Here is a 16,082-nt window from a genome sequence, read left to right on the forward strand (position 1 = left end):
ATCAAAACCAAAATGTTCTGTTTATATTTAAATCCAACTGTCCACCCTTAAGAACGTGCCTAACCATCTTCAGAACATAGTTCCCTACAATATCCCAATTCACTTGATAGAATTTAGCATGCAAACCATCAATTCCAGAAGCTTTAAACGGTGCCATACTAAAGACAACATGTCACACCTCATCCAAAGATACCTCCGCAATAAGTCCATTCATAATATGGTCCTAAAATTTTGGAAAACGTCCCTTGAAAGGGAATTCCTCAATCAAATATCGATCCATTATATACAACTTCGAGAAATACTCAGTTGCATGAGACTTGAGAGTGTTGCTGTCAAAACACCAACCCATATCAGCAATCACCAGCCCCTCAATTCTGTTTTGCTTCATTTGTTTCATTTTTCAACTATGAAAGTATTTACTATTTCTGTCCCGATTCAAAAGCCACTCACTTCTTGATTTTGGTGTAAAATATTCTCAATTTCAAGGTGTACCTCTACTTCTCTACTTCTAAGTCTCACAAAATCCCTCTATTCTAGAGCTTTTTGAATATGGTCAAGCTCTATCATGGCCCTACGCTTTCTAACAAAGATATTACCAAAAACATTTCTATTCCAAACTTGGATCAGTTGAGTGAAATTTTCTAAATTTGTGGTAATAGCTTCTTCAGCTCTTCAAGATTCTTCCACCACCTTTTAAAAATCTGGATGTAATAGCCAAGTAGCTAGGAAGCGAAACGGTCTTACTCCATTATTAGTCTTTGTTAAATTTGTTGAGACAACAATAAGCTGATGGTCTGATTTCACTTTATACAAATGTCGAACAGTAATGTTAAGCGCAAAGGAATGCCAAAAATCATTACAAAGAGATCTATCCAATCTCTAGAATAAATTCCCTCTATTCCAAGTAAAATAAGGTCCTTGAAATCCCAAATCATATAAACCATTATCAAAAGATCTAAAATGCTTACAACTAGTTTTTCGCATATCAAACCCCCCTTCTGCTCATCGCCACTCAAGATAGCGATGAAATCTCCCGCAATCGACCATGGTTCTAGTGCTACAGTCGAGATCTGACTTAGTTTATCCCAAAGTTTAGCCCTTGAACTGCAATGGCGGCTAGTATAAACAGTAGTACAAAAAAAATAAGATATGCATATAAATTACCTGAATACGCATATGAACAAACTGAGAGTGAACATTCAAAATTTCGACACCAATATCATCATTCCAAAGAATCCAGAAACCTCTTGTGAAACTAAAAAGCTTCCACTCTGAACGAATTATCAAAACCCAATTTTGTGATGACTGTATCCGCCTTACATCCACTTAGGGGTGTTCAATCAGTTAACCGACCGGTTAACCGACCCGAAATAATATTAACCGAATTAACCGACCTTTCAAAATTTTTAACCGTTAATCGAACCGAAAATTTTCGGTTAATTTGGTCGGTTAACCGAATTAATCAAAAATTATATGTTTTTTAATTTTTGGTTAAAATAAGTATAAAATTAATCGAATTAATCGAATTACCCGAATTACCGAAATTAACCGAATTAACCGAATTATCCAAATTATTTGTATAAAATAATATGTTTTTTATTTTTATTTTTAGTTTTTGATTTTTATTTTTATTTATTAAATTATTTGTAATTTTTATGATTGGGTTGGGTAATTGGGTTGGGTTGGGTACTTGGGTTAATATATATTAGATTGGGTATTTGGGTTTATGTTGGATTGGGTTTGAGTGAATAGTGAACTATTTATATATTATAATTTTTTATTAATTTTTTTCGGTTAATCGAATTTTTTCGGTTAACCTACCGTTTCGAACGAATTAGCCGTTAACCGAAAACTCAAAAAAATTTAATCGACCTCAACCGAATTAATTGATTAATCGACCGATTAACGAATTGATCGGTTAAGCTGAATCTTTCGGTTTTACCGAATTTTGCACACCCCTACATCCACTTATCCTAGTTTTAAAAAGAGCAACAATAGTTGGCCGAACCTCCTTCTTATATTCGTTTAAGAAACTATGAAATTATTATTAAATTTTATTAAAGAATTATTATTCAAGAAACTTTTATTATTAAATTTCGTCAAAAATATTATTAAAGAGTACAGTTTGAATTGATATAAAATTCTAATAAGGTGTAATACTAAATAATAAATATAATAATCATTTAAAATAAGGTAAATTATCAAAATAGTCACTTTGTTTGCCCCAGGTTACATTTTAGTCACTTATATTTGAAATGTTGCGTTTTAGTCACTTACATTATCTTGTTGTAACATTTTAGTCACTGAGCCATTAATTTTCGTTAACAGTGTAACGGTAAGCCAATGTGACACATCAAATCATCATTTCAAATGAAAATTTATGTTAAATTATACAATTGCTCCATATATTTTTTTCATTTTGAGCTTTTCCATTTGGTTTGGGATATGAATCTGATAATGGTTTTAGACCCATGAGCCTTGCAATTACGTTTGGTGACCACCATTGTTTATTGTTATCGTCCATCTCATCTTCGCATTGGTTCGCAGATAATATGGAGGCATTCGTACGGATCTCCTGGGGCTAAAGGCTTCCTTTGGCATCAACGATGGCTTTGCTATCCAGAGAGAGCCTCGAAGCTTCCTTGAAGAATTTCCATGGTGACCTTGGGCTACCTTTTTTTGTACTAAAAAATGGGAAGGGGGTGAGTGACTTGCTCTGATTACCAGTAAACGTGGAAAGTTTTGATGCCGGAGATTAGAGCTCTGATGTAACCAGAGGTTGCTTTGAATGGTTCGATAATGCTACTGATCGGCCTTATGGTTGTTTCTCTAATTCTCTTTATATTTTTGGTGTCTCAATGGTCTTCACTTGCTCTGTTTTCTTTTAACTCCCATGAAACAAAATTAAAAAAAAAAAGTCGACAAAACAATACAAACCAAAAGTTAAAAAAGAAGAAGATGGAGATCAGAAAATAAAAACCAACTAGCGTTTCCACGGGAGGGAGGCGCTTAGGGGAGTAAAGGCATTTGCCAGAAAGAAGCTGGTGACGATCAAAGATCTAAAGGAAACTAGCCCTGCATCCCATTTGTTTCCCTATTTTATTCTTAAGATTTTGCTCTAACACTACATCCGTCATCATATTTCCTTTCTTTTTTTAAGAAAAAAATTCACCCTCGTATTTAACTCAATAATCCTCTTCTTACTGACAAGTTAATCTTTCTGTTTAGACTTCCTGACAAGAGAATGGAAAATAAGAAGAAAAAAAAAGTTAAAAGAACGAAAAGAAAAAAATTAAATTGCTAAAAAAAAAGGAACTAATTGTATTATTTAACCTAAAATTTTCATTTGAAATGACGATTTAATGTGCAGCTTACCATTACACCATTAACGGCAATTAATGACTCAGTGACTAAAATGTTACAACACGATAATGTAAGTGACTAAAATGTAACCTGTGACAAATAAAAATGACTATTTTAAGAGTTACCCTTTAAAATATATATTAATATCGATGACATAAATTCTATGTTTTTAGTATAAAATATATAAATATTTCTTAAATCTAAATTATCTAAATTAAAATTAAATGATGCAATGTAATTTATGTTCTAAGAATCACAAGCTAAAGTAATGAAATGTAATGACGAAAAGCTAAGGAAAAACTAGATAGTAATAGCATAAAACTTTTGTGTTTATGTATGATGGTAATATCATTTCCTCAAGATACTATTTCATTATATATAAAATAAAATATTAATTTATTAAAAATATTGGAATAAAAATAATAATTAAAGTTATTTATAGAAATATATTTTTAATTTTTTGTTTAGTACTAAGTTTAGGTTTAAGTTTAGAGTCTTCTAGATTCGAATTTTTTTGAATTCAAACCCTATTGGGTCTAAGCTTTTTATGTTAGGCTTTTCTGAGTACAAATTTTCTTGGTTTTTTTTTTATCAATTCAGATTTGAATAGATTTAGACTGAGTTCTTTTTTTAGATGAAGTTCACAATCGTTCAATCGTTTGCCACCTCTGGTTACAACCAACCTGCTTTTTTTTTTTTAGCTTTCTTAGAATCAGATAATCGTTCCTAGCAACTTTCTATCATGTTTTAGCTATTGTTTTTGGTATATATTGTGGGGTTTTACCGTTCCCATTCCCATTAACACCAAGGCTTTCCCTATGGCTATTAGCCTTTTGCATCGAAGCTTCTCCCTCAACACCGTGTGTAACGCATTTATTATGCATATGGTAAATGGTATAATAACTTATTAGCCCTCAAACTATATAAAAAAGTTCTTTAAGTTTTTATTTAAATTTTCGTTTCTTATAACTCATAAATATGTGCTTTGTGGCAAAATCATCCTAAAATAGATAGAAAAATTAACAAATTTGAACTTTGCTAATATGGACATATACCTGAACTATTATATGGATGGCATCAACAATTAATTAAATTTAAAAAATTCCAAAAAATATAGAAAGTTATTAAAATTATTTAAAATTTTGTAAAAATAGAAAATATATATTATATATTTTAAAATATTAATAATAATTAATTATTGATGTGGTATTCATGTGGCAATTCACATATATGTCTACATTATCAAAATTAACATTTGTTAATTTTTTTATATATTTAAGAATAATTTAACAAAAAATATAAGTATAAAAATTAAAAGAGACTAAAAATTAAATAAATAATTAAAATTAAATTTTTATAAAATTTAATGGATAAATAAGTGATTTATTCCTGTATAGCTAGCCAACGATGGAACTTTACACTTGGGTCAAGGTTGATTGCTTTTAAAGAAAATTTTAAAACTTAAAAAAATAAACTTAACCTTACATATGGACAAAACAGAACCTTAAATCTATACTTAAAAAGGACACTTACGAAAATAAAGAGGTAATTTTTCACTAACAAATGAAACAAGGCCGGATTACTTGGCATCATTTGAGGTAATGTTGACCCACCACTAACTAAATTTCCTCATAAATATATATATTCCTTGGCATGGTAAGGTGGGGGATTAAATGAAAGTCGGTCAATATTAATTATAGTGTCAAAATGTATTAATTATATTCTACCCAACACTTGCTTAAAAAAGAAAGAATGTCCTTCAGTGCTCATGGTTGGAACTGAATATGCGTGCTTCCATGTGAGTTAGCTTTTTCGAGCTGAATACAACTGGGACTAATATGCCCAGGCTTATAAAAGTATTATAATAGTATTTATATTATATTTTAGATTACATTTTAATTTTTCAGTTGAAAAAATAAGTACATTAAATGAAATGACAGAATAGCTTATCTATTAAAATTGTATTTTATGTTTAATGAATAATAACACATTTAATTTTGATCTTTACATCTTATTCACTTTTGACCCTATTTTTTATTTAGAGTAAATTGGCCCATAATCTTTCATCGCTAATGTGACACTATTTTGTCATATATATCACATTAATAAATAATTTAATTTTTATAAAATTTTTAAAAATTAGAAACAAAATCATTAAAATTTTATAATTTCAAAAATCATGAAAAGAAATCTTCAATTTTTTAAAAAAGTTAGAAATTTCTAGAAGTATATCTCAAATTAACCATCCGAATTGTTATCTTTTTATTCTAATAAATTTTAATTTTAAAACAAGCATTTATATATGAATTAATAATATATGAGATGTTAGTATGTGATTTGTAAAAATAATTATATAATTTAACCTAATGTAAGGATAAGAAAAGAAACACAAAAGAAATCTTTTCATAGAGAGGTAGGTGGGCTATTTTTTCATTTCCACCTTAATAAATTGAGCTGAACCCACTTCAAGTAATCAAAGCCAACAATTTGTAAGTTTATTTCTTATACAATTTTATATAAATATATATAGCTAGAAATTTAGATGTATATAATCAACAATTGTAAATTTTCCTAAAGGTATAACGATAAATTTAGTTCTTAATATTTATATCTTTTATTAATTTAATCTTTATTATTTTTGAGCTAAATTTAGCCTCAACTTTTTAAATAGAAGTATCGTACATAAATAATCACCCAGCTATTTGATTCATTTTTATTGATAACTCAACTATTAATTTTTTTTTAGTCATTTAACTTTTAAAATTAAATATTTTAATCACTTTTTAGTTAGGCAATTAAAGAAAGTTTAAGATGAGTTTTGTTTTATTGGACTAACATGCATTTTAACAGTGAAAATAAAATACAATCTAATTCTTAATAAAACATAATCCATTATACTTTTACTACCATCTAACTTGTTTAAATCAAAGAAAACTGGGGCAATTGTCCCAGGGTCCCCCATCACTAAAAATACATTGTATCATTGAAAAAACAAACTAGATTCTGAGAGAAAAATTTCAGGAATCAGTAATGGATTCTTAAATTTGTATCTCCACAATATTGATACAAGAAGACAATTAACATGTCCTGCTAATAACAAGTCCATGCCAGTAATATTAACAAACTGGAACTGAAATGAAGTTGAAAAGAACATGTTATGGTTTCTTTACAAAAACGACCTACAACAAGTCAGCAACACGCTTATGTTCGAAGAAAAAGTAACTCACCGGACCTTCTTCCGTGACTTAAATGGGTAACGTGATGGTGGTGAGGGGGAAAATTCAGTAGGTAGCTGAGGCGGGTCGGCGTCACCAGTGAGGATGGCAACAACTTCCTTCATGGAAGGGCGACGTGCCGGTGATTTCTGCAAACAAAGCAAAGCAACTGTGATACACAAAAGAGCCTGTTCTTGTTTCAAAGACTGTATACTCTGGTCAATCAAATCAAAGAGCTTCCCAGTTTGTGCAAGATGCTTCGCCCAGGAAGTGAGATTGGCCCGCTGAAACTCCGCCATAGGAGAGCCTGTAACCTGCAAGGGTCGCCTCCCTGCAATGAGAACCAATAGTAGAACTCCAAAGCTGTAAACATCACACTTCTCTGATGGATCACTTCCTCCACCATACTCAGGAGCAATGTAGCAAACGGTTCCTCTCATACTGGGGGTACTGCTAATCCCACCACTCTTGGGAATCTCCCCACTAAATGAATCATACCAGTCCACACTTCCAATACTGCTTTTACTCCTCTTCTTCTTCCTCGCATCATCAAGCGGCCACCAATTCTCCCAACCACCATTATCATCACTATGGCACATTGCCATCTCTCTCTTCTTCTTTTTGTTTGTTTTTGAAAGCTCTGCGCAATACTCCTCTTTCCACCACTCCCTTGTCGGTCTCCTCTTTACATTGTTTTCCTTATCGTCCTCTATTGACACCCACCATTCCAATCGTTTTTTGCTCTTCTTATTCTTCTTCTCCCCCGATTTAGCTTTCATTTCATAGCTTGAAGAAGCCACTGAAGTAATCCAATCATTACTGGGTCTCTCTTTCTTAATCTCACTTCCTATCCATTCCATCACATAATCCTTCACTTTCCCACTCTCTCCCACTGCGCCCATATCTTGCTTCCACCACCAATCGCTGCTGGAGCCGCCACTCTGCTTCCCGCCACCATTGACCAATTCTTTTCCATTCTCAATACTTGCTCTATCGAAATTCCCCTCCGAGACCGACACGCTTCCTTTCTCCATAATTTCAGGAGATGTTGCAACTGCCGGCGGAGAAACGGCAACTGTAACAACCTCCGAATTCTCCGCAATAGATCCATAATCCTCAAATCCTGTAGCTACACTCTCTGTTTCCGCTATAGATCCATGATCCTCAGCAATTTCCAGTTTAATTTCCTCTGATTTCAACCTTGCTAGTCCAAAATCAGCAATTTTGGCTGAAAAATACTGATCCAACAATATGTTACTAGGCTTAATATCTCCGTGAATTACTGGAGGGTCTAATCCATGGAGATATTCAACTCCCTTGGCAATATCAACAGCAATTGAAAATCTCTGTTTCCAGTTCATTAACTCGGGGCATTTTCTATGAAGCAACGCGTCTTGCAGATTGCCGTTAGGCATGAGCTCGTAAACAAGGAGCATTCGACGTCGTTTTCGGTCGTGAGAGAAGCCGAGGACTGGAACGACCAGGGAAGAATCGAGTTTTGAAACGAAGAAGAGCTCGTTTTGGAACTCGCGTTCGCCCTGAAGAGAACTGGCGTCCATCACCTTAACAGCGACGGTTTGAATGTTTTTGCTTCGGCTGTCGTCATGATGGAGGTTCTTCGAGATGGTAGCGAAGTAAACAGAGCCAAAGCCCCCTTGACCGAGGCGCCGTGAAACGGAGAAAGAGGAGGTAGCGCGACGGAGGACGGAGTACGAAAACCGGTATGGCGGCTTGGAGTCGGTGGGAACAGTGCGGTCACGTCGAATTTTGCGAAGGCACAAGGATAGAACGAGTAAGATTGAAAAGGCCGCTGTGAAAGCTACGATAGGTGGGAGGATGAGACGTATGGGTAAAGGGCGGTGGTGGATCAACGGCGGTTGCCGCAGCGGTGGGAGCGAGCGAGGCATCATAGAAAAAAAAAAAAAAAGAAGAAAGAAAAAATCGGGCTTTCTCTTTGGCTTCTAGATGTATAACTGTCAAGTGGTATTGTTAAAAGCAAAATGTGGTTCGAGGGTTGTTTGTTGTTGAGAGGGTGTAATGATTTGTACTTTTTTTCCCTGAATTAAATGACATAAAAAAAAAAAGAAAAAAAGAAGAGATGATTAGTACAACTCGAAAACAAAACATCAGACCATCTCCCTCACTTCTCTTCTTACTCCGAAAAAAAAAAACACTCAACGAAACAAATTTAAAGCACTTTTAAGTTTCAGTCAGGAATATCAATAGTTTCTTTTAGCTACACAGTCATTCTAAAATTACTTTATTCCTATTTTTACATATTTTAATTTTCTTTTATCAAATATAACACCGTCATAAATAACGACTCTTATTTTTAAAATCTAAATGAAAAGCTGATTAAGATACCATTTATTAAGAATAAAAGTTAAAAATAAAAATAAATTTACACGTAATTAAAATAAAAACAAAAAATTTAAATAAGGGCAAAACAATAACATTTTAATTAAAAAATACAAAAAGGAATTGGGTTAAAACATCGAGATAACTTTTAGAAATTTTAAAGTGTTTGGAACCCTAAATTAAATTGTAAACTCTAAATCAAATTTAAATTTGAGTTCAAGGTTTGATTAAGGTTCTAAAACATTCCCAATTTTTTTCAAAAGTTAACCTAAATTTACCCTTGGTTTTTCAAAAGTTAACCAAAATTTAGCCTTGGTTTTATTTTTTAGTTTTTATTTTTATCAGGTGTAAACTTATTTTTTTCAATTTTTATTTTTAACATGTGGCATCCTAGTTAACTTTCCATTTGAGTTTTTAATAAAACAGTGACCAAAACACAACGTCAGCATTGTCATCATATCATATTATCATCACATTGTCGTGTTTGAGTTTTTTACGAGTACATACAATTACAGCTCTGATCACTTTTGATCTTTTTAGAGGTGTATTTGGTACTGCTTCCTTGATCACAATAACAATAACGTCACCAATATGAGCATATCGGCGATTACTAGCTCCTATGACTTGAATACACATAAATTCTTGGGCCTCTTTGTTATTTGCTACATTTAAATGAGTCTGAGGTTGAATCCTTTTTAAAATCTCTTTTTTTCAATGTAACAAAGGACGAAGAAAAAAAGAAATATTGTTTGTCAAAAAAAAAACTCGCAATTGTTTTTTTTATTCCCAAGACAAGACTTCTTTCCTTTGGTTCTATATTCCTATACTGAAATAATGAATTAAATTTTTATAGGCATTTTTTATCCTACTATTGAAATAGCCTTTCTGGCTATATTTTTGGCTACTCCGCTAATTTCATAAAGTATTCTGCCTGGTTTAGTGATAGCTAACCAATGCTCGGGAGATCTTTTCCCCTAACCTTTACGTGTTTCTGTAGGTCTACCGTAACGAGTTTGTCTGGAAATATATGTACCCATATTTTTCCACCACGGCATACATTTCATGTCATTGCATGGCGCTGTAACGCCCCTTACCCGTACTCGAGATCGGGACTAGGTACGAGGCGTTACTAGACACATACTCAGATATTTTTGGAAGATACGGGTTATAAAATTTTGTTCTAATTTAAAACCGGTCAAACAACATCATAGTGTCCCTATTATGATCCTACAAGGCCCAAAACATATATTAAAAGCGATCTGGGACTAAACCGAGAATTATAAAAAATTTTAGTAAAATTACTAGAGTTATGCCTCACACGCCCGTTGATAAATCGTAATTTATACATATTTTTATCTCATGCTCAGTACATTTATGGATAATTTCTCCTTAGATTTGGTGAATTCGATGCTCCTAATCCTTTAATTTCATGTTTTATACTTAGGTGAGGATAGGAAAGTAAAAAGAGCGAGAAACGGGCCAAAAACGGAAAAAATGGGCTAACGTGGGAAATCAACACGGCCTGGACTTCCCTACACGGGTATACCATACGCCCGTGTAGTGTTAGCAGACTCTAACATGGCCTGGACTTCCTTACACAAGTAGATCACACGACCGTGTCTATTCAATAGACTCTAACACGGTTTGAAGCACTCGCACACGGGCGTGTCCCTGTCGAGCCCAAGTCTAGTCCTATTCAGAAAAGGTCACTCTTGAGGGTTTTGAAGCATTCTAAAGCCTATATAAACACCCCAGGAGGTATCTAGAAAAGACACACGGAATAGGAGGCAAGGATTACTCGAAGAAAGCCGATTGATCCATCTTAGAAGCTTGATTCCCCTTTAAGACTGAAGATTTCCCTTCGATTTCCTTCGGGATTTTTGAGTTTCTATATGTTTTGTTATTATTATTCTTCTGAGATGTTTTCTTTTACACTTATGAACTAAATTCCCCAAATACCTAAGGGGAATGAAACTTAAGACGGATCTTGTTATTATTTTCTGAATTATATGATAAATATTTGATTTGTTCTTAATTATGAGTTCTTAATTCTTGCTTTAATATTCCAGGATATTGATTCAAGTATTGATGTGCTTATTCAAAGGAGAAAAAGTCCCTGTCTAAGAGTAAATCTAGCATGATTAAACGGAGTTGATTGCACCCCTAGACATAGGATGACATAATTTTGCCGGATTAGGGTGAAACCTAATAAGGGAATTGATAAACCGTAATTTATACATATTTTAACCCCATGTTTAACGCATTTTATGGATGATTTCTCATTAGAATTGGTGAATTCGATGCTTCTAATGCTTTAATTTCATGTTTTATACTTAAGAGAGCATATGAGAGCGAAAGGAACGAGAAACGGGCCAAAAACGGAGAAAATAGGCCAAAGTACGAAATCAAACACGGCCTGGACCTCCTCACACGGGTAGACCACACGGCTGTGTCAATTTGGCAAGCTCGAGCACGGCCTGAAGTAATCGCACACGGGCGTGTCACAGGGGCGTGTCCCTGTCGAGGCCAAGTTGGGTCCAATTCAAAAAAGGCTAATTTTAAGGGCTCTTAGGCATTTCAAAACCTATAAATACACCCTAAATGAGGAAAAAAAAGGGGGCACACAGGGAGGGAGTAAGAAATTACTCTAAGGAAGCCAATTGATCAATCTCAGAAGCGGGATTCATCATCAAGACTGAAGAACTCTCCTCAATTTCCCCTTCAGGAGTTTTGGGTTTTCTTTATGTTTTTTATTCTTTATGTTTTTTATTCTTTATTATTCTGAGATGTTTTCTTATTTAGTTATGAACTAACACCCCTAAATACCTAAGGGGAATGAAACCTAAGACGAATCTTGTTATTATTTTCTGAATTGTATGATAAATATTTAACTTGTTCTTAATTATGTGTTCTTAATTCTTGTTTTGATATCCCAGGATACTGATTCAAGATAAGCTCTTATTTAGAGGAGGAATGACCCTATCTAAGAGTACATTTGTCATAATTAAGCAGAGTTGTTTGCGCGCCTAGACATAAGGTGACAAGATTTTGCCGGATTAGGGTGAAACCTAATAAGGTGATTCATAGATCGAGTTAATGCAACCCTAGGGTGTTAATTAGAGAAAGGTCTCAATTATTCAATCTAGGGATTAGACGTTATTAGTCTTGAATAGGGATAATAACATAACTTAGGGATCTCTACGAAACAAGTTAAGTGAATAAATCGTCCGATTTATTCATAAAGATCGAAGGCTATAAATCGAGGAGCTAGATAAATGGCGGACGCATAAACCGAGAACACTCGACAAATCGAATCTACGACAGAACGAGCTCAATACCTTTCCAAATCAACTAAAGGTTGGAGATAGAGTCTTATTAGATGCCGCAGATCCCCACATTGTCGCTACCACACCGAATGAAGAAATCCCTCTTACGGTACTCAGCATTTTCCCATTCGGTACTGTCGAGGTGAGTCATCCTAAGTTTGGCACTTTTAAGGTAAACAACACTCGTTTAAAACCTTATTTTGATGAGATGGATAGTAGGAATGAGGAGTATAAACTCCTCAAACCACCATGATCATTCAACGGTGATGTAAGTGGAGCTTAGACTATAAATAAGCGCTTCTCGGGAGGCAACCCAAGCACTAACTGTATTAACTTCTTTAAAATTTAGTCTTCAACACCTAACTTACTAACGGAGCTCTTGAATACAGGTTTTCCACAGAGACACGGCCAAGCACACTGGCGTGCTTAGGGCCGTGTGAAAACAGGGCAAAGATTTCCCCAAACACGGGCTACGATAAAATGCCACGGCTGTGCAACATGTCCATGGTCGAGCCTGTCAAAACAACACGAGTGTGCGACACGCCCTGTGGAAGAACCGTGGGCAAAATTGTTAGATTGACACGGGCGTGGGTCTTCATACACGGGCGTGGGAGAAGCGAACAATGCCAGACACGGCCGTACGACACGGCCGTGTGCACCCACACGCCCAAGGAACACGTGCGTGTACTAAATGTTAGACGCGCCCAAATTCAAAATTCGCGAATCACACTGGCTAAAATTGGGGAACACGGGCATGTTACCTGGCTGTGTGCCCCAAAATCTATAAATACCCTACACTATTCATTGTCTTCCCCACTCAATAACCCTAACCCTAGCCGCTGCAATTCCACACGGCCTCTCCGCCACGCCCGTGCGCCATTCCCAACTCCATTTTTGACGCTCAATCCTCCCTTCCTAGCGTTTGTTTACTTCTTTCTTGTTTATTCTAATGATTTCTAAGGCTTTTTATCATAATAATATGCAAGTTTTTATGTTATTTTCATTCTTTTAAATGTCATAATCTAGAATAATTTTCATTTTTTTTCATGTTCAAGTTTTTTTATTTCACTACAAGATTTCTTTACTCCATTTGATTAGTTAAAAGTAAAATATTCATGGTCAGGATAGGTGGAATACTCATTCATTTTTCAAATATTCTAACTCAATCCTCATACTTTTCAAATGCTTCTTGTTATTTGCCAATTTTTTTTATATATCTTTTATTATTATTCATGCTATTATCATGCAGTGCCACAAAAGTATGCTATAAAATGGATTACTTTGATTAGAATTGTTAAGTGATGATAGTTGTGGCTGAAATATTAGTTATAATCTATGACTTTTTGAATTTAGATACATTCTTCCTTGTCCACTCATCAAAACAAAGTAATGGTTTTGATTGCAGGTTCAGAATGTCGTCTTTACGTGGTAAAAAGGCCGCTGTCCCTGCTTCAAAGAAAAGAAAGGGAGCGTCATCTTCCTCGGGTCCTACCGCGGAAGTTCGTCACCCTTTCTTGAGGTTCCCCATTGGGCCCCAAGAAGAACTATTCCAAATACTCCAGGCCCGACCTTTAATTGCGGGTCGCTGCATCGATTAGGCCGCAGTAGAACAAGTTCAGTTGGCTGAAGTGATTCGGGACCTCCTAACCACCGACCCTTGGGAGCTGTTCTTTGGGATCATCGAGCCAACATACTTCGAGATCACGATGGAACTATGCTCAACGTTCCATCTTTAGACCATAATGATGAACTACGATGATTTCGCGCACCTAGACATAGGGTGACAAGATTTTGCCGGATTAAAGTGAAACCTAATAAGGGGATCCATAGATCAAGTTAATGCAACCCTAGTGTGTTAATTAGAGAAAGATCTAAATTATTCAATCTAGGGATTAGACATTATTAGTCTTGATTAGGGATAATAACATAACTTAGGGATCTCTACGGAACAAGTTAAGTGAATAAATCATCCGATTCGGAGCCAGAATAACAAGTACAGTCTAGGTGGATTTTTCCTTAGGTATTGTTTTAATTCAATCGATTTTCCCAAAAGAAATTCCCCAATTCTATTCTCTGTGAGTTCTTAGTTTAGATAATTAGTTAGTTCAAACAAAACCTCTTTATTCTTAGGCTAGATAATAAAAAGACAGTCATTGCTAACAATCCGGTCTTGCTAAAACTATACTACTGTTCGATAGGTACACTTGCCTACATCGGATAATAGTTAGTTTCAAGAACGATTAATTATAAATATTTAAAACCTATCACGAAATCATGCGATCAGGAATCTATAGATCGAGTTAATGCAACACTAGGGGTTTTAATTAGAAAGAGATTTCAATTAATCAACCTAGGGTTAGATGTTGTTAGTCTCGAGAGAGATAATAATATAACTTAGGGATTTCTACAGATCAAGTCAAGTGAATAAATCGTCTGATTCAGAGTCAAATAACAAGTGAAGTCTAGGTGGATTGTCCCTTAGGTATTGTCCAAATCAATCAGTTTTTCCCAAAAGTATTTCCCCAATTTTCTTCCTGTGTATTCTCAGTTTAGTTAATTAGTTTAGATAAAACAAATCCCCTTATTTTTTAGGCTAGATAATAAAAAGAAGGTTAATACTAGTACTTTTAGTTTCTGTGGGTTTAACATTCTAGTCTTGCTATAAATTATACTACTATTCGACAGGCGCGCTTGCCTTTATCGTGATAATAGTTAGTTTTCAAGTTCGATCAATCATAAATTTAAAACTTATCATGAGACGATCACACCAAGTTTTTGGCGTAGTTTCCGGGGAACTAAAATATTAGGAACACTTAATTTTTATTACTTTAGCCATTTATTTTATTGCAATTTAAATTTTATTTTAGTTTTGTTAATTTTACTAAATTTTCTTTTGTTTCCTTCTAGCAGGTTTTTATAGTTTATGACTAGAAGAAACCCATCGGGACCATTACTTTTTGATAGTGAGATCGATTACACAGCTCGCAGAAACATAAGAGAAATAAGGTGAAGCCTAAGATACACAGAGGAAGAGCAATAGGATGATATTTCCACCACAACTGAGGAGATGGCTGAAAATCAAGAAAACCTGCTACCTTCTGCAATTGCTGCTGATCCAGTAAATCAGAATCTTGCTTCGCGTACTATGTATGATTATGCTAAACCTACTTTAACAGGAGCCGAATCGAGTATAGTTAGACCTGCTATTACTGCAAATAATTTTAAACTGAAACCTAACACAATTCAAATGATACAACAGTTTGTTCAGTTTGATGGTTTGCAGGATGACGATCCAAATACTCATTTGGCAAATTTTCTAGAGTTTTGCGAAACATTTAAGATCAATGGCATTTCTGATGATGCCATTTGCCTTCGGTTGTTCCTTTTTTCCTTGAGGAATAAAGCTAAACAGTGGTTGAACTCGTTACCACAAAGGTCAATCACAACTTGGGAACAAATTGCCGAAAAATTTTTACTTAAATATTTTCCGCCGGCTAAAATGGCTAAGTTGAGGAATGATATCTCTTCTTTTGTGCAGATGGATCTAGAAACACTCTATTATGCATGGGAGAGATACAAGGATCTATTAAGAAGGTGCCTTCACCATGGGTTACCTCTATGGCTATATGTTCAGGTGTTTTACAACGGTTTGAACCCCTCAACAAGGCAACTTATCGACGCAGCTGCCGGTGGAACTCTGAATAACAAAACACTTGAAGAGGCTTACAAATTTATTGAAGAGATGTCACTGAATAACTATAAGTGGCAAGTCATGAGAATAAAGCCGACAAAAGCAGCCGGTGTTTTCAACCTCGATGCG

General features: G+C 34.6%; 1 protein-coding gene and 1 non-coding gene across 2 annotated transcripts; both read right to left on the minus strand.

Annotated features, from left to right (window-relative positions):
- Positions 1 to 6,378: 6,378 nt before the first annotated feature.
- On the minus strand, positions 6,379 to 8,789 carry LOC108451752 (receptor-like serine/threonine-protein kinase At4g25390). The gene has a single exon (XM_053019350.1). The coding sequence runs from the start codon at positions 8,486 to 8,488 to the stop codon at positions 6,587 to 6,589; it is 1,902 nt and encodes a 633-aa protein (XP_052875310.1). The 5' UTR covers positions 8,489 to 8,789; the 3' UTR covers positions 6,379 to 6,586.
- A 6,978-nt stretch (positions 8,790 to 15,767) lies between these two features.
- Positions 15,768 to 15,874, minus strand: LOC128281045 (small nucleolar RNA R71). Its single transcript, XR_008271262.1, has one exon. It is a non-coding gene; the product is annotated as a small nucleolar RNA R71 (small nucleolar RNA).
- Between the last annotated feature and the right edge of the window lie 208 nt (positions 15,875 to 16,082).

Source organism: Gossypium arboreum, chromosome 9 (assembly GCF_025698485.1).
Source record: "Gossypium arboreum isolate Shixiya-1 chromosome 9, ASM2569848v2, whole genome shotgun sequence".
Lineage (NCBI taxonomy): Eukaryota > Viridiplantae > Streptophyta > Magnoliopsida > Malvales > Malvaceae > Gossypium > Gossypium arboreum.